Raw genomic sequence first — 22,585 nt, forward strand, 5'->3', positions numbered from 1 at the left:
ATGTACATTTGTGTATTGGGGAAGGGGAGTGAAGCTTGAGAGTGGGCCAGTGGGGAGGGGTAAATATTTTGTGATGCTGTCTACCTATGGGCTTATAAAGTTTACAGCTGCATTAGGAGGACAAGCATTACCATTAGCATGAAAAGTAGGGCAGACCTCAGTTGCAAAAGCTTCTAGCCATACACATAGGGCAATACGTAAATGATACACCTTATTGCATTCACCCATTCACCCTCCCCTGTTCACGCTAATTGGAAATTTCCATCCATTTCAGAGAAGTAACACAACTATCAATCATTTTCCCTGGCACGAATCTTCCAGGAGGAAGAAAATGGAATACACCTAGCGAGAGAGCTCACGCACTAGTAGTCCATGTGTCTTAGATTTAATATCTGATGACTAGCTGCATTGAAGCCAAGAGGTGGTTCACAAAGTTGCTGCACATTAGAATCACCTGGGGAACTCTGAGACCTCCCTGTGCCCAGGCTCCTGCCTAGACCTACTGAATCAAAATCTCTGGGGCTGGGACCCAGACACCAATGTTTTTCTTCAAAGCTCTTTAGGTAATTCAAACGAGCAGCAAAGCTTGAGAACCAGCCCAATAATGGGAACAAACTTACTTCACACAGATAAAGTGGGGCAATTCATATGTTAAAAGAACGTGAATATATGTATATATTTCTTTTTTTCGCTTTATTCTGTTTGTATTTCAAATAGGCTTTTTTTTTTCCTTCTGCAAAAAGCGTTATTGTTTCCATCTGGTCCAAGGCTTGGGAGAGGGCTCCAGGGCGGTTACAAAGCTGCCTAGTGGCTGCAGAGCGGGGCTTCAGGCAGAAGCTCTGACGCCAGAGGGTCTCCTCAGACGCGGCTGGACTTCAGAGACTCCTGTTTGGCTCGAGGGTGAGCCTTTCAAAGAGATACTCGCCCAGCACAGCCTGCGGACCAGCCAGCCTGCGGAGGTTGGTCAGGTGGTCGCCCATCTTCTGGATGAGTTTCACCTGCTCCTCCAGGAAGCGGCTCTCCAGGAAGTCACAGAGCTGGGAGTCTGCACGGGCAGGACCCAGGGCGCGCAGATCCGATAGTGCCTGGTTCCGATTCTTCTCCCTAAGAATGGCGGCTTCCACAGCATCCTGGGTTTTACCCCACTCATCCTGAGAAGGCTTCCGCGCATCCTGGAAGAGGGCGCGGCCGCAGCACTGGTTTTGCATTTTCAAGAGGCGCTGGGCGCCCTCACACTTCTCCTCAGCCAGTTGGCGAAAAATGTGGCCCATACTGTCCAGAGTCCTATTGTTGCTGTCGAAATAGATGCTCAGAGAGGTAAGTGTCCACAGATGCATGTTGAACAGGCGGTGGACGGCGGCCTCCACCTCGGTGGAATAATTCTGACGAACCTGGGAACTCGTGGTTGATCAGTGATAAGGAGCTAAGCTCAAAGAATGGTGTTGGCCTGTCCTGGAGGCTGAGGATAGCTGAGTGTCTGATTCCAAAGGTTGCGAAAGGAAGAAAGGTTGGAGGGTGGTCGGGGGCTGGAGCAAGGAGCGTCCCTGGGTCTGTTCATTCCAAACACTGTTGAAGCAAAAGACAGATCTGCAGGACTGCCGAACGCACTGCCTCAAATAGGCTTTGATATAAATGAACAAGAAGTCCAAGCAAGGACAAAACTTACCCTTCCTCCCACCAAAATAGCTGGTGATACTAGAATCTAGATCTGGGAAGGGATTCTTCCATTACTTTCTTAACATTCCAAGCCACTAGAGCAGTGGTTCTCAAAGTATGGTCACCTTGTAACCAAGCAGTACCCTATGGGGCCTTCCTAGGACAGACCCATCCCCCATATCCTCTATTGTAGTTTCTCTCTGAAGTACTCAGATAATAGTATCTCAGGCATATTTCTTGAGTTTTCAGACGCTAAAAACCACCACCCAATGGAAGAAATGAACTCCTTGATGATCATGAGCACGTAGCCCCCAGACCTTCTGGCACCTAAGGATGGATAATGTTACCTGCCTTGTGGCCTCAACATCAGCCAATCAGAGGATTGTGCACGAGCTGATCACATGCCCTGGGATGTCCCTCCCTCACCTGGCCTTTAAAAATGCTTTGCTGAAATCCTTTGGAGATTTCAGGGGTTTTGGAACACGGACCACCCCTCTCCTTGCTCGATCCTGCAATAAACCTTTCTCTTCTCCAGACTCCAACCTTTAGGTTTGTTTGGCCTCACTGTGCTTCAGACACACGAACCTGCATTCGGTAACAAGCTGACCAGCTTTACCAGCGTCCCCTGATAATGTGTCAGATATTCAAGTTTTAGGGCCCTATCCCAGCCCTATGGAATCAGCAACTCTAGTGGGGCTCAGTGATCTCTGTTATAACAGGCCCTCCATATGATTTTTATTCACCTTAAAGTTTGAAGATATCTGCATTGTCAGCTGGCCAAAGCGTCCACCAGCAGGTGAAGGGGAGTGACGCCTGGAAAAGATAGGGAGTAGCCAAGGCAAGTACAGCAGCATTTGCCGTGGTAGTAATGGAGAATGCCTTTTCTCCACTGGTTGGCACAGACTAGTATCTGGGAGCAGTGGCAGGGTTATTTAGGATGCTTTACATTTCAATGTAGTGACCGCTGTCCTGGTTTGCCAGGGACTTCCCCTGTGTGAACACTTAAAATCTCATCCTGGCAAACCCCTTAGCCCTGGATTTGAAAAACTTAGGGAATAACATGAAATTTAGGGGAAACATGATCTAGGATTTGGGCAAGTCACAAGTGCTAATTAAAGCTAAGCAAGTATGGACAGCATCTAGCCTTCTTTACCCCTTTGTGGGAAGGTAAATCTGATTGGGTGAAAGGACTTATTGTTAAGAAATCTTTGTAGAAACATCCCCTGCTGCTTAGTCCTCTGGTTCTCAGTTCTGGCTAGACACTGGCATCGTCTGAGGAGATTTAAAATTATTTTATTGGTCTAGGATGACCAACAGTCAGTGTGAGGGTTTTTAAAAAGTGCTTCAGATGATTCTAATATGCAGCCAAATTTAGGTGCCACTGCTTAAGCTTTTGAACCACTGCTACATATTTTCACCTCATCTTCCTATGAGAATATCCAACTGTAGTTGAGGTTTGTTGTTTTTTCTTTTTCTTTTTTTAACTCTCTTATTATAAGATTTACTGTCTTAAATAAGATTGAATGTACAGAAAATCCTGCTAGTCCATCTGGTATAGCTAGACACTTAGAATAATATCGTTAAGATACATACCATTTAAGTACTGTGACTGGCCTTTTTAAAATTAACATATGCATTGAATTAGTACAATCTCTTTTGAAGTTGTCATGTTGGGGAGCTATACCTGTAATCTGCTGCCATTGCTAAATATCTGGACAACTCTTATTAGGAATTGTTTTTAAACATCTTTAGGGATTAAAACCAAGAGTGCTGTATTATTTGTACTGGGACCACAAAAACCTCACAAAGTTTCCCCACTGTACCTTCTACCCCCATCTCTAACCCTTGGCAACTTCTAATCTGTTCTCCATCTCCACAGTTTTGTTATTTTAAGAATAATATGTAAACATAATCATGAATTACTTAATCTTCGGAGATTGGCTTTTAAAAATTTTTTCTTCAGCATCATTCCCTTGAAGTTCATTTTAATTTTTGCATATATTAATAATTTGTTCCTTTTCGTTGCTCTGTAGTATTCTATCATAAGATTTTATCACAATTTGTTTCAACATTCATCCATTGAAAGACATTTGGGTAGTTGCCAGTTTTTGGCTATTATAAATAAAACTGCTATGAACATTTATGTGTAAGTTTCTGTGGGAACTTAATTAAGTTTTTGTTTCTTTTGGATAAATGCTCAAGAGTACAAGTACTGCGTTGTAGGGTGAATCTACTTTTAGGATTAAAAGAGACTGTCAAGCTGTTTCTCAGAGTGGCTAAACCATTTTATTTTCCCACCAGTGAGGTGATAAAACTTTTCTACGTACTCGCCAGCATTTGATGTTGTCACTATAATTTTAGTTATTCTCTGATATCTCATTATGGTCTTAATTTGCATTTCCCTAATGCTAATGATGTTGAGCATCTTTTCATGTGCTTCTTTGCCATGTGTATATTCTCTTCCATGAAATGTCTGTTCCTGTCTTCTGCCTATTTTCTAGTTGGATTTTTTTAAGTTGTTTGGAGAGTTCTTTGTATATTATAGATACAAGTCATCTGTCTCATATGGGATTTTCAAATATGTTTTCCCACTGTGTAATTTGAGTTTTCATCCACTTAAAAGGATCTTCTATGAAGCATTTTTAACTCATTTTGATGAGATCCAATTGATCAGTTTTTGCTTTTATTGATCATACTTTCGGTGTCAAGTCTAAGAATTATTCACCTAGTTCTAGATGCCAAAGATTTTCTCCTATTTCTTTTTCTAAAAATGTCCTGCTTTTACATTTCAGATTATGATCCACTTTGATTTAATTTTTGTGTAAGGTGTGGAGGTTTAGGTTAAGGTTCATTTTTTGTTTGTTTTTGTCGAGGGATGTCCAACTGTTTCAGTACCATTTTTTGAAATGTCTATTCTTCCTTGATAGCTTTTGCACTGCTGTCAAAAACAGGTTAAATGTATTTATGTCAGTCTATTTCTGGGTTCTCTATTCCATTCCATTGATCTATGTATCTACCGTCCAAAATTACTGCCAAGTCTTGAAATTGGGTGGATTAATTCCTCCCATTTTAATCTTCCTTTACAAATTGTTTTAGCTATTCTTCAGCCTCTTCTTACCATATAAATCTTAGAAAAAGCTTGTCTATATCCGCAAAAACCTTGAGGGCATTTTAAGAGTAATTGTGTTAAGCCTCTTGGGGAGAATTGACATCTTTATTATGTTGTGTTTTCTAATCCATGAACAAGGTATGTCTCCCTATTTGTTTGGGACTTTAACATTTTTCTTCATCAGCATTTTGTAATTTTCAGTATAGAGGTCCTATAAATGTCTTATTGGGCTTGTATTTAAGTATTTATTTAGGTCAGTTGTAAATGGCATCACATATTTTACTTTAAGCTTCTACACATTTGTTATTAATATATAATGTGATAAAATTGTGTTGATCTTGTACTCTAAAACATTTACAAACTAATATTATTTCTCAAGCTTTTTGTGGATTCCTTGGTATTTTCTCCATTTAGATTATCATCTCATCTTCAGACACAGACAGTTTTACTTTTCCTTAGGCAATATAATAGGATATATTACTATTCAACATTCAGTAGGATATATTCCTTCCTATTCAACATAGTAGGAATAGTCCTTTTATCTTTTCAATGAACTTTTTAAAAATTTAACTTTTAAATTTATGTATTTATTTATTTTTGCTTTATTTTCTTACTAGAACCTCCAGTAATATATTTAATAAAAGTGGTGAGAGTAGATATCCGTGCCTTGTTTCTGATCTTACAGAGAAAGCATTCAGTCTTTCACAGTTAAATATAATGTGGGTATAGGTTGTTTGTAGATCATCTTTATGAGTTTCAGTATGTTCCTTTTCTATTCCTAGTTTGCTTGGAGTTCTTTTTTCTTCTTTTTTTACAATCATGAATGGGATTGGATTTTGTCAAGTGCTTTCTCTGCATTATTGGATAGGATCACATGACTTTTCCCTTTAATCTATTGGATATGGTGGATAACATTGTTTGATTTTCAAATATTTAACCAACTTTGCATAACTAGAATAAATGCCACTTGGTCATGGTATATTATTCTTTTTATATATTTCTGGATTTAATTTGCTAATATTTGGCAGAGGATTTTTACAGCCAATTTCATAAAAAATATTGGTCTGTAGTTTTCTTCTTTCTATCCTATCCCTGTCCGGTTTTGGTATCAAGGTAATACTGGCTTCATAAATTTAATTAGGAACTGTTCCTTCTACTTCTCTTTCTTATCAAATCATGTAAAATTGGTGTTAATTCTTTATGTCTTGGGTAAAAGTGAAACATCTAAGCCTGAATATTCCTTTTGGGAGTTTTTAAATGAAAAATCAGTATTTCTAATGGTTACAGGAAAATTGAGATTATCTATTTCATCTTGGCTGAGTTTTGGTAGTTTTGAGTGTAGAAGCATTGGCCCATTTCATCTACATTTTTGAATTTATAGTGTAGACTTGTTCATAACAACTTGTCCCTTATTAACCTGCAGGATATGTCATGGTATCCCTGGTTGCATTTCTGATATCTGTGATTTGTGCCATCCATCTTTTTATCTTTATCAGTCTTGCTAGATCTTTATTGATTAGGTTGTTTATTTCCAAAAACCAGCCTTTTGTTTCATTGATTTTTCCCCCCTATTTTCCTGTTTTCAGTTTCATGGATTGCTATTTCATCTTTATTATTTCCTTCTTTCTGCTTGTTTAGTGTTTTTTCCTCTTCCTTTTTTACTGTTGTAATATAGAAAATTAGATTATTGCTTTGAAATACTTTCTTTCCCAATTTAGTGCTATAAACTTCCCTTTCAGCATTGCTTTCACTTCATTCTGCAAACTTTGATCTGTTATATCTCCATTTTCTTTTATTCTATGCATTAAAAAATATTTCCTTGATGCTGTCTTTTTTACCCATGAGTTATTTGGAATTGTGATGTTTAGTTTTCACGTGACTGAAGACTTTCCTGTTGTCTTTCCGTTATTGATTTCTAGTCTGATTCCATTATGGCTAGAGAACATACTCTATGATTTTAATTCTTTTAAATCTGCTAATTTTTTTATGAATATATAAATGAAAGAAATAAGAAAACCTCTGAGTCTTAGCATCCAACACTTAGGCACATTACAATTTAAATCTGCTAAGGTTCTTTTTATTGCCCAGTATATAGTATATGAGTGAATATTCCATGGACACTTGAATATGTATTCTGCTGTTACTGAGTGTGTTCTTTAAATGTCAGTTATATCGTATTGATTGATGATGTTTTCATTTCTTCCATATTCTTGCTGATTTTTCTCTCTGGTAGTTCTATAAATTGCTGTGCTGAAGTCTCAAATAATAATTGTGGATTTAAAATTTTCTCCTTTTACTACTTTTTTCAGTGTTTGCTTCATGTATTTTGAAATTCTGTTGTTTGGTGCATACACATTTAGTATCATTAGGTCATCTAGGTGGATTATTCCTGTTATCTTTATGTAATGACCCTGTTTGCCCCTAATAATTTCCTTTTCTCTGAAGGCTACTTTATCTGATATTAATATAGCCATTCCTACTTTTTCTGATTAACGTTCACATGATATATCATTATCTTCCTTTTACTTTGAACTACCTATATCATGATGTTTAAAGTAAACTTCTTATAGACAGTATATAGTTGGATCATGCTTGTGAATTTTTAATCTACTCTTCCAATCTCTGTCTTTGACTTGGTTATTTAGATCATTTACAGTTAATGTAATTATTGCTATGTTAAAGATTAGGTCTACCATTTTATTTTTTGTTTTGTCTTTTACCTTAGTTTCTCAATCTTGTGTTTCTGTTATTTTGCCTTCTTGTGGGTTACTTAAACATTTTTTAATAAGTCCATTTTAATTTAATTTATTTATAATCATTTGTGTGTACTGTTTGTATAGTTTTCTTAGTGGTTGCTTTTGGCATCACAGTATACATATGTAACTTACCATAGCCTACTGGAATCAGTGTTTTATTACTTCAAGTGAAGTTTCAAAATTTTACTTCCATTTAGTCTCTTAATATTCCCCAGTTTTAAAGTATGATTTTCTGTAGTATTTCCTTTCTCTACATTGAGAACCACATCAGATGGTGTCATAATATTTGCTTTGACCATCAGATAGTATTTAAGAAACTCATGAGGCTAATGATCGTCTCTTATATTTACCCCATTTGTTTTCACCCATTCCATTGTTCCCCTTTCCTTTCTGAAGTTCCCAGTCTTCTGTTGTTGTTTTTTTTATGTTTTCATAACATGAGGTGATATCTGAGCTTTCCAGTGCCATTGGATATGAGTTTCAGGAAACACTGAGTCTGGCTCACTTAATGCTGCTGAGTTGGAGGGTTTGTATATGTTGGGCCTGTTGGCGCAGCAGGTGCTAGCAGATTAGACTAATGTTGATGGGACTAGTGCCACAGGAGGATGGGTTCCCATTCAGGCTATGCTGCTGCTACAGTAGATCAAGTCCCCCTCTACCCCAAGTGTGGGGCAGTGACCTGCTGCTGTCACTGCTTTGTATTAGGCTGCTTTTGCCTCAGGTGTGTGGTGGGATCCCTTGGAACCTGCTGCTGCTGTCAATCACAAGGTTAAATTCATTTCAGAAATACTTAAGTATAAATATGTAGCCTGGCTCCTGTAGGACCCCTGTAATAGTTTTTATTTTTATTTTTATTTTATTTTTTTATTAGTTTCTGCTTTATAACAAAGTGAATCAGTCATACATGTACATCCGTTCCCACATCCCTTCCCTCATGCATCTCCCTCCCTCCCACCCTCCCCATCCCACCCCTCCAGGCGGTCACAAAGTACCGAGCTGATCTCCCCGTGCTCTGCGGCTGCTTCCCACTATCTATCTACCTCACGTTTGGTAGTGTATACATGTCCATGCCTCTCTTTCGCTTTGTCACAGCTTACACTTCCCCCTCCCCATATCCTCAAGTCCATTCTCAAGTAGGTCTGTGTCTTTATTCCCGTTTTACCCCTAGGTACTTCATGACATTTTTTTTTTAAATTCCATATATATGTGTTAGCATACGGTATTTATCTTTCTCTTTCTGACTTACTTCACTCTGTATGACAGACTCTAGGTCTATCCACCTCATTACAAATAGCTCAGTTTCGTTTCTTTTTATGGCTGAGTAATAATCCATTGTATATATGTGCCACATCTTCTTTATCCATTCATCCGATGATGGACACTTAGGTTGTTTTCAGCTCCGGGCTATTGTGAATAGAGCTGCAATGAACATTTTGGTACATGTCTCTTTTTGAATTATGGTTTTCTCAGGGTATATGCCTAGTAGTGGGATTGCTGGATCATATGGTAGTTCTATTTGTAGTTTTTTAAGGAACCTCCATACTGTTCTCCATAGTGGCTGTACCAATTCACATTCCCACCCGCAGTGCAAGAGTATTCCCTTTTCTCCACACCCTCTCCAGCATTTATTGTTTCTAGATTTCTTGATGATGGCCATTCTGACTGGTGTGAGATGATATCTCATTGTAGTTTTGCTTTGCATTTCTCTAATGATTAATGATGTTGAGCATTCTTTCATGTGTTTGTTGGCAGTCTGTATATCTTCTTTGGAGAAATGCCTATTTAAGTCTTCTGCCCATTTTTGGATTGGGTTGTTTGTTTTTTTGCTATTGAGCTGCATGAGCTGTTTATAAATTTTAGAGATTAATCCTTTGTCAGTTGCTTCATTTGCAAATATTTTTTCGCATTTTGAGGGTTCTCTTTTGGTCTTCTTTATGGTTTCCTTTGCTGTGCAAAAGCTTTGAAGTTTCATTAGGTCCCATTTGTTTATCTTTGTTTTTATTTCCATTTCTCTAGGAGGTGGGTCCAAAAGGATCTTGCTGTGATTTATGTCATAGAGTGTTCTGCCTATGTTTTCCTCTAAGAGTTTGATAGTTTCTGGCCTTACATTTAGGTCTTTAATCCACTTTGAGCTTATTTTTGTGTATGGTGTTAGGGAATGATCGAATCTCATACTTTTACATGTCCCTGTCCAGTTTTCCCAGCACCACTTATTGAAGAGGCTGTCCTTTCTCCACTGTACATTCCTGCCTCCTTTATCAAAGATAAGTTGACCATATGTGCGTGGGTTTATCTCTGGGCTTTCTATCCTGTTTCATTGATCTATCTTTGTGTTTTTATGCCAGTACCACACTGTCTTGATTACTGTAGCTTTGTAGTATAGTCTGAAGTCAGGGAGCCTGATTCCTCCAGCTCCGTTTTTCGTTCTCAAGATTGCTTTGGCTATTCGGAGTCTTTGGTTTTTCCAAACAAATTTTGCAATTTTTTGTTCTAGTTCTGTGAAAAATGCCAGTGGTAGTTTGATAGGGATTGCATTGAATCTGTAGATTGCTTTGGGTAGTAGAGTCATTTTCACAATATTGATTCTTCCAATCCAGGAGCATGGTATATCTCTCCATCTATTTGTATCATCTTTAATTTCTTTCATCAGTGTCTTATAATTTTCTGCATACAGGTCTCTTGTCTCCTTTGGTAGGTTTATTCCTAGATATTTTATTCTTTTTGTTGCAATGGTAAATGGGAGTGTTTTCTTGATTTCATTTTCAGATTTTTCATCATTAGTGTACAGGATTGCCAGAGATTTCTGTGCATTAATTTTGTATCCTGCTACTTTACCAAATTCATTGATTAGCTCTAGTAGTTTTCTGGTAGCATTTTAGTATTCTCTATGTATAGTATCATGTCATCTGCAAACAGTGACAGCTTTACTTCTTCTTTTCCAATTTGGATTCTTTTTATTTCCTTTTCTCCTCTGATTGCTGTGGCTAGAACTTCCAAAACTAGGTTGAATAAGAGTGGTGAGAGTGGGCAGCCTTGTCTTGTTCCTGATCTTAGTGGAAATGGTTTCAATTTTTCACCATTGAGGACAATGTTGGCTGTGGGTTTTTCATATATGGCCTTTATTATGTTGAGGAAAGTTCCCTCTATGCCTACTTTCTGCAGGGTTTTTATCATAAATGGGTGTTGAATTTTGTCGAAAGCTTTCTCTGCATCTATTGAGATGATCATATGGTTTTTCTCCTTCAACTTGTTAATATGGTGTATCACGTTGATTGATTTGCGTATATTGAAGAATCCTTGCATTCCTGGAATAAACCCCACTTGATCATGGTGTATGATCCTTTTAATGTGCTGTTGGATTCTGTTTGCTAGTATTTTGTTGAGGATTTTTGCATCTATGTTCATCAGTGATATTGGCCTTTAGTTTTCTTTCTTTGTGACATCCTTGCCTGGTTTTGGTATCAAGGTGATGGTGGCCTTGTAGAATGAGTTTGGGAGTGTTCCTTCCTCTGATATTGTTTGGAAGAGTTTGAGAAGGATGGGTGTTAGCTCTTCTCTAAATGTTTGATAGAATTCGCCTGTGAAGCCATCTGGTCCTGGGCTTTTGTTTGTTGGAAGATTTTTAATCACAGTTTCAATTTCAGTGCTTGTGATTGGTCTGTTCATATTTTCTATTTCTTCCTGATTCAGTCTTGGCAGGTTGTGCATTTCTAAGAATTTGTGCATTTCTTCCAGGTTGTCCATTTTATTGGCATAGAGTTGCTTGTAGTAATCTCTCATGATCTTTTGTATTTCTGCAGTGTCAGTTGTTACTTCTCCTTTTTCATTTCTAATTCTATTGATTTGAGTCTTCTCCCTTCTTTTCTTGATGAGTCTGGCTAATGGTTTGTCAATTTTGTTTATCTTCTCAAAGAACCAGCTTTTAGTTTGGTTGATCTTTGCTATCATTTCCTTCATTTCTTTTTCATTTATTTCTGATCTGATCTTTATGATTTCTTTCCTTCTGCTAACTTTGGGGGTTTTTTGTTCTTCTTTCTCTAATTGCTTTAGGTGCAGGGTCAGGTTGTTTACTCAAGATGTTTCCTGTTTCTTAAGGTGGGATTTTATTGCTATAAACTTCCCCCTTAGAACTGCTTTTGCTGCGTCCCATAGGTTTTGGGTCGTCGTGTCTCCATTGTCATTTGTTTCTAGGTATTTTTTAATTTCCTCTTTGATTTCTTCAGTGATCACTTCGTTATTGAGTAGTGTATTGTTTAGCCTCCATGTGTTTGTATTTTTTACAGATCTTTTCCTGTAATTGATGTCTAGTCTCATAGCATTGTGGTCGGAAAAGATACTTGATACAATTTCAATTTTCTTAAATTTACCAAGGCTTGATTTGTGACCCAAGATACGATCTATCCTGGAGAATGTTCCATGAGCACTTGAGAAAAATGTGTATTCTGTTGTTTTTGGATGGAATGTCCTATAAATATCAACTAAGTCCATCTTGTTTAATGTATCATTTAAAGCTTGTGTTTCCTTATTTATTTTCATTTTGGATGATCTGTCCATTGGTGAAAGTGGGGTGTTAAAGTCTCCTACTATGATTGTGTTACTGTCGATTTCCCCTTTTATGGCTGTTAGTATTTGCCTTATGTATTGAGGTGCTCCTATGTTGGGTGCATAAATATTTACAATTGTTATATCTTCTTCTTGGATCGATCCCTTTATCATTATGTAGTGTCCTTCTTTGTCTCTTCTAATAGTCTTTATTTTAAACTCTATTTTGTCTGATATGAGAATTCCTACTCCAGCTTTCTTTTGATTTCCATTTGCATGGAATATCTTTTTCCATCCCCTTACTTTCAGTCTGTATGTGTCTCTAGGTCTGAAGTGGGTCTCTTGTAGACAGCATATATATGGGTCTTGTTTTTGTATCCATTCAGCCAATCTGTGTCTTTTGGTGGGAGCATTTAGTCCATTTACATTTAAGGTAATTATTGATATGTGTGTTCCTATTCCCATTTCCTTAATTGCTTTGGGTTTGTTATTGTAGGTATATTCCTTCTGCTGTGTTTCTTGCCTAGAGAAGTTCCTTTAGCATTTGTTGTAAAGCTGGTTTGGTGGTGCTGAACTCTCTCAGCTTTTGCTTGTCTGTAAAGGTTTTAATTTCTCCATCAAATCTGAATGAGATCTTTGCTGGGTAGAGTAATCTTGGTTGCAGCTTTCTCTCCTTCATCACTTTAATTATGCCCTGCCACTCCCTTCTGGTTTGTAGAGTTTCTGCTGAGAGATCAGCTGTTAACCTGATGGGGATTCCCTTGTGTGTTATTTGTTGTTTTTCCCTTGCTGCTTTTAATATGACTTCTTTGTGTTTAATTTTTGACAGTTTGATTAATATGTGTCTTGGCGTATCTCTCCTTGGATTTATTCTGTATGGGACTCTCTGTGCCTCCTGGACTTGATTAACTATTTCCTTTCCCATATTAGGGAAGTTTTCAACTATAATCTCTTCAAATATTTTCTCAGTCCCTTTCTTTTTCTCTTCTTCTTCTGGAACCCCTATAATTCGAATGTTGGTGCGTTTAATGTTGTCCCAGAGGTCTCTGAGACTGTCCTCTGTTCTTTTCATTCTTTTTTCTTTATTTTGCTCTGCAGCAGTTATTTCCACTATTTTATCTTCCACCTCACTTATCCGTTCTTCTGCCTCAGTTATTCTGCTATAGATCCCATCTAGAGTATTTTTCATTTCATTTATTGTGTTTTTAATCGATGCTTGATTCATCTTTAGTTCTTCTAGGTTCTTGTTAACTGTTTCTTGCATGTTGTCTATTCTATTTCCAAGATTTTGGATCTTGGAAATAGAATCTTGGATCAGCTTTACTATCATTATTCTGAATTCTTTTTCAGGTAGACTGCCTATTACCTCTTCATTTGTTAGGTCTGGTAGGTTTTTATCTTGCTCCTTCACCTGCTGTGTGTTTTTCTGCTTTCTCATTTTGCTTATGTTACTGTGTTTGGGGTCTCCTTTTTGCACGCTGCAGATTCGTAGTTCCCGTTGTTTTTGGTGTCTGTCCCCCGTGGCTAAGGTTGTTTCAGTAGGTTGTGTAGGCTTCCTGGTGGGGGGGACTAATGCCTGTGTTCTGGTAGTTGAGGCTCGATCTTGTCTTTCTGGTGGACAGGTCCACGTCTGGTGGTGTGTTTTGGGGTGCCTGTGGCCTTATTATGTTTTTAGGTAGCCTCTCTGCTAATGAGTGGGGTTGTGTTCCTGCCTTGCTAGTTGCTTGGCATAGGGTGACCAGCACTGTATCTTGCTGGTCGTTGACTGAAGCTGGGTGCTGGTGTTGAGATGGAGATCTCTGGGACATTTTCGCTGCTTGATATTATGTGGAGCTGGGAGGTCTCTTGTGGACCCGTGTCCTGAAGTTGGCTCTCCCACTTCAGAGGCACAACACTGACTCCTGGCTGCAGCACCAAGAGCCTTTCATCCACCCGGCTTGTGTCTCAAATACCATTCTATACCATGCTGGGAAAGCTGTGGATTCCTTGAGGGTATTTGTCTTGATTTCTGTGGTCCAATTTCCTTTTCACTGACTCCTTTTTGCTTAGCCGGCATGTAAAAGGGTACCAACAAGGTGGCAGCAGGCACAATAAATCTCTTTAAAAGACTCCTGTACCCCTTGCCTGTAATAGTTTTTTATTGCTTTCATACAAATTACCACAAGTATAGTGACTCAAAACAATGTAAATTTATTACCTTACAAGTCTGACATTGGCCTCAATTGAGTAAAGTACAAGTGTTGGCAGGATCGACAGATGAATGGATAAAGATGTGGCACATATATACAATGGAATATTACTTAGCTATAAAAAGAAATGAAATTGAGTTATTTCTAGTGAGGTGGATTGACCTAGAGACTGTCATACAGAGTGAAGTAAGTCAGAAAGAGAAAAACAAATACCGTATGCTAACACATATATATGGAATCTAAAAAAAAAGAAAAAATGGTTATGAAGAACCTAGGGGGCAGGGCAGGAATAAAGACGCAGCCATAGAGAGAGGACTTGTGGACACAGGGAGGGGGAAGGGTGATCTGGGATGAAGTGAGAGAGTGGCATGGACATATATACACTACCAAATGTAAAATAGATAGCTAGTGGGAAACAGCCGCAAAGCACAGGGAGACCAGCTCTGTGCTTTGTGTCCACCTACAGGGGTGCGATTGGGAATGGAGGGTGGTAGGGAGATGCAAGAGGGAGGAGATATGGGGATATATGTATACGTATAGCTGATGCACTTTGTTATGAAGCAGAAACTAACACACCATTGTAAATCCGTTATACTCCAATATAGATGGTTAAAAAAGAAAAAAAAAAGTGTTGGCAGAGCTACATTCTTTTCTGGAGGCTCTTAGGGGTGTTTCTGTTCCCTGGACTTTATCCGCTTCCAGCGGTCCCTTGTAGTCCTTGACTCAGAGTCCCCTTTCTCCACCTACAAAACCCAAAATGTTGCATCTCTCTGATTCTGCTTCTATTAGGACATCTCTCTCTTTCTCTTTCTACAGTTGGGAATGGTTTTCTACTTTTAAGGACTCATGCAATTAGATTTGTTCCATGAGGTAATCCAGGATATTCTTTCTATCTCAAGGTCTATAACTTCAGTCATATCTGCAAAGTCCTCTTCACCATGTGAGGTAACACATTAATAGGTTCTAGGGATTAGGGTGAGGGCATTTTTAGGAGCCATTATGCTGCCTACCACACCCTTAACAAGTGACCTTGAGAAAATTACTGAGATTTTTTTTTTTTTTTTTTTTTTTGTGGTACGCGGGCCTCTCACTGTTGTGGCCTCTCCCGTTGCGGAGCACAGGCTCCAGATGCGCAGGCTCAGCAGCCATGGCTCACGGGCCCAGCCGCTCCGCGGCATATGGGATCCTCCCAGACCGGGGCACGAACCCGTATCCCCTGCATCGGCAGGCGGACTCTCAACCACTGCGCCACCAGGGAGGCCCTACTGAGATTTTTAAAGCCTTACTTTCCTCAAACATAAAATGGAAAGAAAGCTAACTAGTTAATATCATGAAAGTGAAACAGTATATATGAAATCAACTAATTCAAAAAATAAGATTTCTTCTTTTTCTTTATGATTTACATGATTCTCAGAGTTCAGTTCCTTGAAGAGTTACTTTTTTTTAAACAGAACTAAGGAATTTCAGGGTTCAGGTGCTGTAAGATTGTCTGAATTATCTGAGTAACAATTAGCTAAGCACAGGTGTAAAGCATTTGATTTACTCCCTGGTTTTCTTTATCTTCTCATCCCAATAAATGCCTATCCCTTTTCTAGCTCCAGCCAGTAGAGTCAGAGCTTGTTTTACTGTTTAACTAAAGTTCAATTTAAATTCTCTCTACATCTCCAGATTCTCAGCCCTGGTTGCATATTATAATCACCTGGGGAGATTTCAAGAACTACTGATGCCAAATTTCTACCTATCATGGATATTTGAGGAGGGACCTGGAATGAAATGCTCTAGCTTATGGTTTTTGGAACCAAATCATAGTCTACACTGAGCCAAATTATTTGCGAGATCACCTCTAAAAAGGAATTTATCTGTGGTGACTAATGCTCTTCCTTTGTCAGTATGCTTGATTTGTCCCTCTTTGGGGGAAAAAAAGAGGGGGAAAAAACCCCCAGCAGTTGTGCTCCCTGAATTATAACCCGATGCTGTGGAATTAGTGTTGGCTTAGAGTGCACATCTTCGGATACCCATTCTCTCTCCTGCTTCCTTGCATGAACTTATATCCTTGGGCAGTGTTTCATCCACCACCCTCTTTTGCCTCTAATCTTAGCAAGTAAAGTCTCCCCTTAATGAAACAGCATTTCATGAGGCTTACTGGGAGCATAGGTCTGTTCCAGACCTATCCTATGTTAGCTAAAGCAGATATAAGTGATGTATTTTTGGTATTCATCCTTGTGGGTTGCAAAGAGAAGACAGAATTTTATCCTTTAGGTGTCATCTGACTGGACAAATGGGCTCTTTCCCTCTGCTGCCTACCATGTAAAAACCTGAGGGTGTTACCTCTAGAAGGTATCTTCTAGTTATCAAAATAGTTCAGATAAGTCAAATTTCTCGGTAAAAGATGACAAAACTATGGCTTAGGTGGTTAATTTTCTATGTCAATTTGTCTGGGCCACCATGCCCAGTTATTTGGTCAGATATTATTCTGGATATTTCTGTGATGGTGTTTTCGTGTTTTTTACAATTTTTATTTATTTATTTATTTATTTATTTATTTATTTATTTATTTATTTATATTTTTGGCTGCATTGGGTCTTCGTTGTCACATGTGGGCTTTCTCTATTTGCAGCAAGCGAAGGCTACTCTTTGTTGTGTTGTGCAGGCTTCTCATTGCGGTGGCTTCTCTTGTTGCAGAGCATGGGCTCTAGGTGCACGGGCTCAGTAGCTGTGGTGCACGGGCTTATTTGCTCCACGGCACATGGGATCTTCCCAGACCAGGGCTCAAACCTGTGTCCCCTGCATTTGCAGGCGGATTCTTAACCACTGCGCCACCAGGGTAGTCTCTGTGATGGTGTTTTTGGATGAAATTCATATTTACATTGGTGTTGGACTTTGAGTAAAGCAGATTCTCCTCCATAGTATGGGTGCGCCTCATCCAATCAGTTGAAGCTCTTAATAAAACAAAGACTGACCTCGCTGTCGCAAAAAGGAATTCTGCAAGAAGACTTACAGAAATTGAACTGCAACTCTTCCTAGAGTCTCTAGACAGCCTAAGCTGCAGATTTTGAATTGACCAAGCCTCTATTATTGTGTGAACCAATTGTTTAAAATCTCTCTCTCTCTTTCTCTATCTTTATATAGATATGGATATAGATCTAGGTATCAATATTGATATCTAGATCTATATCTATCAATATATATGGGCACATTGTATACACATGCTGTTGGTTCTGTTTTTCTGGAGAAGCTTGACTAATATAGTGGCCCATATAAATAAAAGGATGAACCCAAGTTCACCCAGGTAGAAAGTAGTACAATGAGAACTGGAACTTAAGGCCTCATGACTCATTCAGCTGTGAACACTGACCCAGAACTGGGGTCCGCAAACTCTGGCCCACTGATCAGATCTCGCTTGACTCCTGGTTTTGTACATAACATTTTGCTTGAACACAGCCACACCCATTCATTAACGTATGGTGCATGGCTGTTTCTGTGCTACAGCAGCAGATAGGCAGTTGCAACGGAGAGGTATGGTACACAAAATCCAAAATATTTACTACCTGACCCTTTACAGAAAAGACCTGCTGACCCTTGCTCTAGGATGCCATCTGATTTCTGATAACACAGAGGAGAATAATTCATGCACATTGGGGTTGATTGTTAATCTCATGTCCTCCTTAGGTCAAAGATCTCTTAAATGCTCACCCTTGCAATAGCCAGCTTGGGGAGCATTGTCTGAGGATGCAGAAATATTTCTTGCCAGGTCTTTCCAATCCACACTGCTCCCTGACTATGGTTCTTAAAACCTATTTTTTAAAAAATTTTTCTTGGAATATAGTTGATTTACAGTGTTGTGTTAATTTCATGTGTACAGCAAAGTGAATCTGTTATACATATACATATATCCACTTTTATTTTTTTTTAGAGTCATTTCCGAATAGCCCATTACAGAGTATTGAGTGGAGTTCCCTGTGCTAATAAGAAGAGCAGGTTCTTATTAGTTATCTATTTTATGTATAGCAGTGTGTATATTTCAGCCCCAATCTCCCAATTTAGCCTCCCCACCACAATCCCCTGGTAACCCTAAGTTTGTTTTCTACATCCCTGCCTCTACTTCTAAAACCTGTCTATTTTAACCAACTACCACTCATTGCTTACTGTCTCTGGCTTCATGTACTTCATAATAAATCTACCTCTTGTTCAATCCTAGATGACATGTTCCAAGGACTGAGATAATATCTTATTCTACATAACTTGTCCTTGATATTGTCTAACTTGGGGTCTTTATCTATGTCCCAAAGAAGACAGTCACACTCTGTCTTCTAGTACTACTAATAATACCACATTTTATGGCATGAATTTGACCCAATGCACTGAACTATCCCTTTAGAAACTGTATGCAACCTGTCACTGGGTTTTAGCACCGGGATAGAGCTCAAATTAGTGTTCATATTTAAACAAATCTACTTGACCAGAAACTTTTTGTCTCACCATTTATTTTATGACACAAGTAACTTCTCTCTTTGCATCTATGATGTAAATATTTTTAATTTCCTAAATCATCTGCAAAATTATTTAGAGCTTCCATTTCAGTAGGCATTGGAATTGCTGTGTTATGACTATTTCATTATTTTATTTCCAAATGTTAAATTAGGCTTCAAGCTTTGGCCAAGAGTAGACAGGAAAGGGTTTTAAAAGAAATGAAGAATGGGAAAGACTTCTGATGCAACGGAGACTTAATAAAGATTTGATTTTGAATCAAGAATTTATAATAAAGGTTTGATTTTGAATCAATAAGTTATGTCATTGCAAAATAGCTCCCTGGTAAAATTCCATTCTTTTGTAATCATTAAGTACAGAAATTAACCATCAAAATATGCAGTGATCTTTTTCATTTTCTAAAAACAAACCTATATCTAGATGAGAGGAGAATTCATTTCATAACTCAGGCTCTGGACTTACGACTCCAAGTCCTGTTTTCTTTCAACCATGCCTGCTAAGTTTCTGTCTAACTTCTTGAGCATGAGGTAATGGCTTCAGCTTTCATCTCCTTACTCAGTATATAGCTTGGTGACTAAGAGTAAGGGATTTAAACCTTGAGAACTTGGGTTCCAATCTTGACTCTAAAATTTACTTGTTGAGTACTCTTGAGCATGTTATCTGTTTTGGCCTCAGTTTTCTCATCTATAATATAGAGATAACATTACTTCTCTCAGCGCGTTGCTATGAGGGTTAAAAGAGGAAATTCACACAATGCAAGAATTTATCAGTTCTTGGAACACAATAAATACCGAAAAGAAATGTTAGCCATTATCAAGGGCCCCTCATTTTATGGATAATATAGATGAGTTTATATAGGTCTAATATTTACATATACATAAATATTTTGTACCTATATGTGTGTATACGTTCTTCTTAGAAATTGAGCAGTCAACATTCACATCTAAAAGTATGTGCTGTGTGAAATGTAGATCTCCTGTGTACAGACACAGTGCTGTAGTTATCTATTGCTACATAATAAAGAAGTCCAAACTTAGTGGTGAAATAAACAAAAATTTTAATATGTGCCCAGATTCTGTGGTTCAGCAATTCAAACAGTACGCAGAGGAGATGGCTTGTCTCTACTCTGTGACTGATGTCTGAAACCTCAGCTCATGAGGATTCAAATGGCTGGGGCTGCAATCATCTAGATCATTTTAATTCACATGTCTGACCGTTGAGATGGGATGACTTGAACACTGCGCCCAACAAGGACTGTTGCCTGGAGTGCCTATAGATGGCTGCCCATGTGGCTTGGACTTCTCATAACGTGGTCGTTAGGATTCAAGATAGAGTATCCCAAGAATGAGCGTTCAGGGTTGAAGCATTCCAGGAGAATCATGCAAAAGCTGCATGACCTTTTATGACCTAGTCTTAGATGTTACATAGCATCACTTTATACTATTGCAGGCGTTGGAGACCTTTTTCCATAAAGTGTCAGACGGTCAATATTTTAGGCTTTACACGCCATACAGTCTCTTTTGCAACTACTTAGCTCCGCTGCTGTGATGTGAAAACAGACACAAACAATACATATACTAAGGAACATGGCTGTGTTCCAATAAAGCTTCATTTATAAAAGCCGGTAGAGGCCTAGATTTGGCCCACCAGCCATAATTTACTGACCCCTGCTCTATTGTTTGAAGCCATGGAAAGCCTGCCCAAATTCAAGGGAAAATGCCCACATCTGGATGTGAAGAATGGCAACGACTCTGAGACCTTGTATTAAAACCACTACATATGGGATACTTAGAAGAAGATCTGTCTGCATACCTTGTTTCTCCCATGTATGGTGGATATGAGGTATTGGCACATGTTACATCTCTGTAAGCCTGGGTCAAGGTCAAAGTTGGAATGTGAACTCAATGACCTTGATTTCTGGAATAATTGGTAACTCTACTTATGATATCCTTACACTCCTTACCCATATAAATACACCACAAAAGATAGATTTCAAGTAAAGAGTTGCTTTATGGCAGATTTTTATTATGTCTCCATTGACTGAATTATTCCATTTTGGTTAGAAACATGAGTTTTGTTTCTTTCCTAAAGAGATCTCCAAGTTTTCAGATGTGGCATTTCATTCTAATGAGAGGATGATGTAGGTTTTTATAAACGGAAAAAGCAGGGCAGGCTGAGTTCACTCAGATCATACCAATGCTTACAGGAATAACCGAAACTGGAACACAGGCTTCCAGGTTTTCCTGTCCTGTGCTCTTTCCGGTAGGTGCCATTGTCTGCTGGGCCTGGCAGTAATAAGTTTTGACCTTTACCTCTCTACGCTATTGTGAAGTGGTTTTGGGCTTTGTTAGCTTTCTTATGAGTTTGTACTAAATTGTGTCCATAAAGTAGGCTGAATTCCTCAGGGAAGGATGATAGCTGTTACTGTGTTATTACTGCAAATGTTGTGTTGGTTACTTTTTTTTCTTTTCTTTTGTCCAGTTGTATCCTGAACTTAAAAGTTATATTATCTGAAATGAACGATGTGCATCTGGTGGAAAACACTAATTTAAGGGATGAAAATTCCTGATGATTGCTTCAGTCAACCCTTAATACACACTGAGCTTCATTAGTAAATAGACAACTCTCAGACCTTTCCCTTGGAAGAGGTCGCATAATCAGGCTTTGTGTTGATTTCGCATTCTGTTCGTTAGAGACAGAACAAAGTAGAATAATTGGCTGGTACAGGGAAAGCAGAAAGAACTTTCTTCTATTTTGGTGATGCATCCCGTAATAAGGGTTGAAAATGAGACTGGAGGTAAAAACGTGAAACTCAGAAGAGCAAAGGAGAGAGGATATTGTTTCTTTGAAAATATTCTTTCAGTGTTGGCCCAGATGAAATATGAAGCTGAGGAAATTTTTTTTTAAATGATGATTTTTGTGTTAACAATGTGAGTGTGGAATTAGTAAGAATCAGAAAGCAAGCATCCTTTTCCACCAAGGACTTGGGAGCAAGTGAAACCATAAATACTCCCGGTTCTTGGAAACCCTTTTGGAGCAGTAATCAGAGAAGGGTAAAGGCAAAGCCTCAGAGCAGAGGTGTTCAGAGCAAAGGGATAGGAGGAGAACAAAAGGAGAGTGGATATTTTTAGAGCTGTCATTTTGAAATTTACCTGCTTCTGATTCAGTGCTGCTTTGCGACTGTGTTGATCCCGTGGAAATCCTCAAAGCAGGAGCAGCCCTATTTTAAAATAATAAGGTTAGAGCAAGTGACTTGAATCCAGGTCTCTTTAGCTCAAGAGCACAGAGGAGAGTGTGAGGAAAGAGTGAGGCCACAAGGAATTGTTCACTGGGTACATTTTCCCCAAACCTCACTAACTGGGAGAAACTGACCACTGGATTATGTGGCTTGAAGGAAAGCAAAAATGTTGAAAGCAAAGAGTGTGGAGCTTGTTTAGAAAGCAAGCTCTATCATTTGGTCACCTGCTGATGATAATAGCATTGGCTGAGTCCTGACCATTTGCAATGAAGGCACTTCTGTAGGTCATAAGTTCCAGGAGGGCCAGAACTGTGTACGTCTGTTTCAGCATTTAGCATGGTTTAGCATCTTAGAGCCCGGTACATTATTGGCATATAGTAGACTTAAAAATGAATATTTGTGGATTGTCTGAATGAGTGGATGGATGTGTGTGATTCATATCCTATTTGCAGGTCCTATGCCCTACAGTGGATTTTCAGTGTCAGATTGTGAACGTATTTATGATGGGGATTGGCATTGTTCCCTATCTAATGGATAAAGATTACACATCAAAGGACTTTACATTGACATCCCAAAAACCTCATAGGAATTACTTAACAAAAAAATA

General features: G+C 38.6%; 1 protein-coding gene across 1 annotated transcript; it reads right to left on the reverse strand.

The window, feature by feature from the left end:
• Positions 1-756: 756 nt before the first annotated feature.
• On the reverse strand, positions 757-22,309 carry LOC307065522 (ferritin light chain-like; the record flags this gene model as incomplete). The annotated part of the gene is made up of 4 exons (XM_079722362.1): positions 757-1,398; positions 20,935-21,025; positions 21,893-21,960; positions 22,203-22,309. The coding sequence occupies 4 exons, from the start codon at positions 22,307-22,309 to the stop codon at positions 876-878; spliced, it is 789 nt and encodes a 262-aa protein (XP_079578488.1). The 3' UTR covers positions 757-875.
• Between the last annotated feature and the right edge of the window lie 276 nt (positions 22,310-22,585).

This window comes from Hyperoodon ampullatus (genome assembly GCF_949752795.1).
Source record: "Hyperoodon ampullatus genome assembly, chromosome: 2".
NCBI classification, from domain to species: Eukaryota; Metazoa; Chordata; class Mammalia; order Artiodactyla; family Ziphiidae; genus Hyperoodon; species Hyperoodon ampullatus.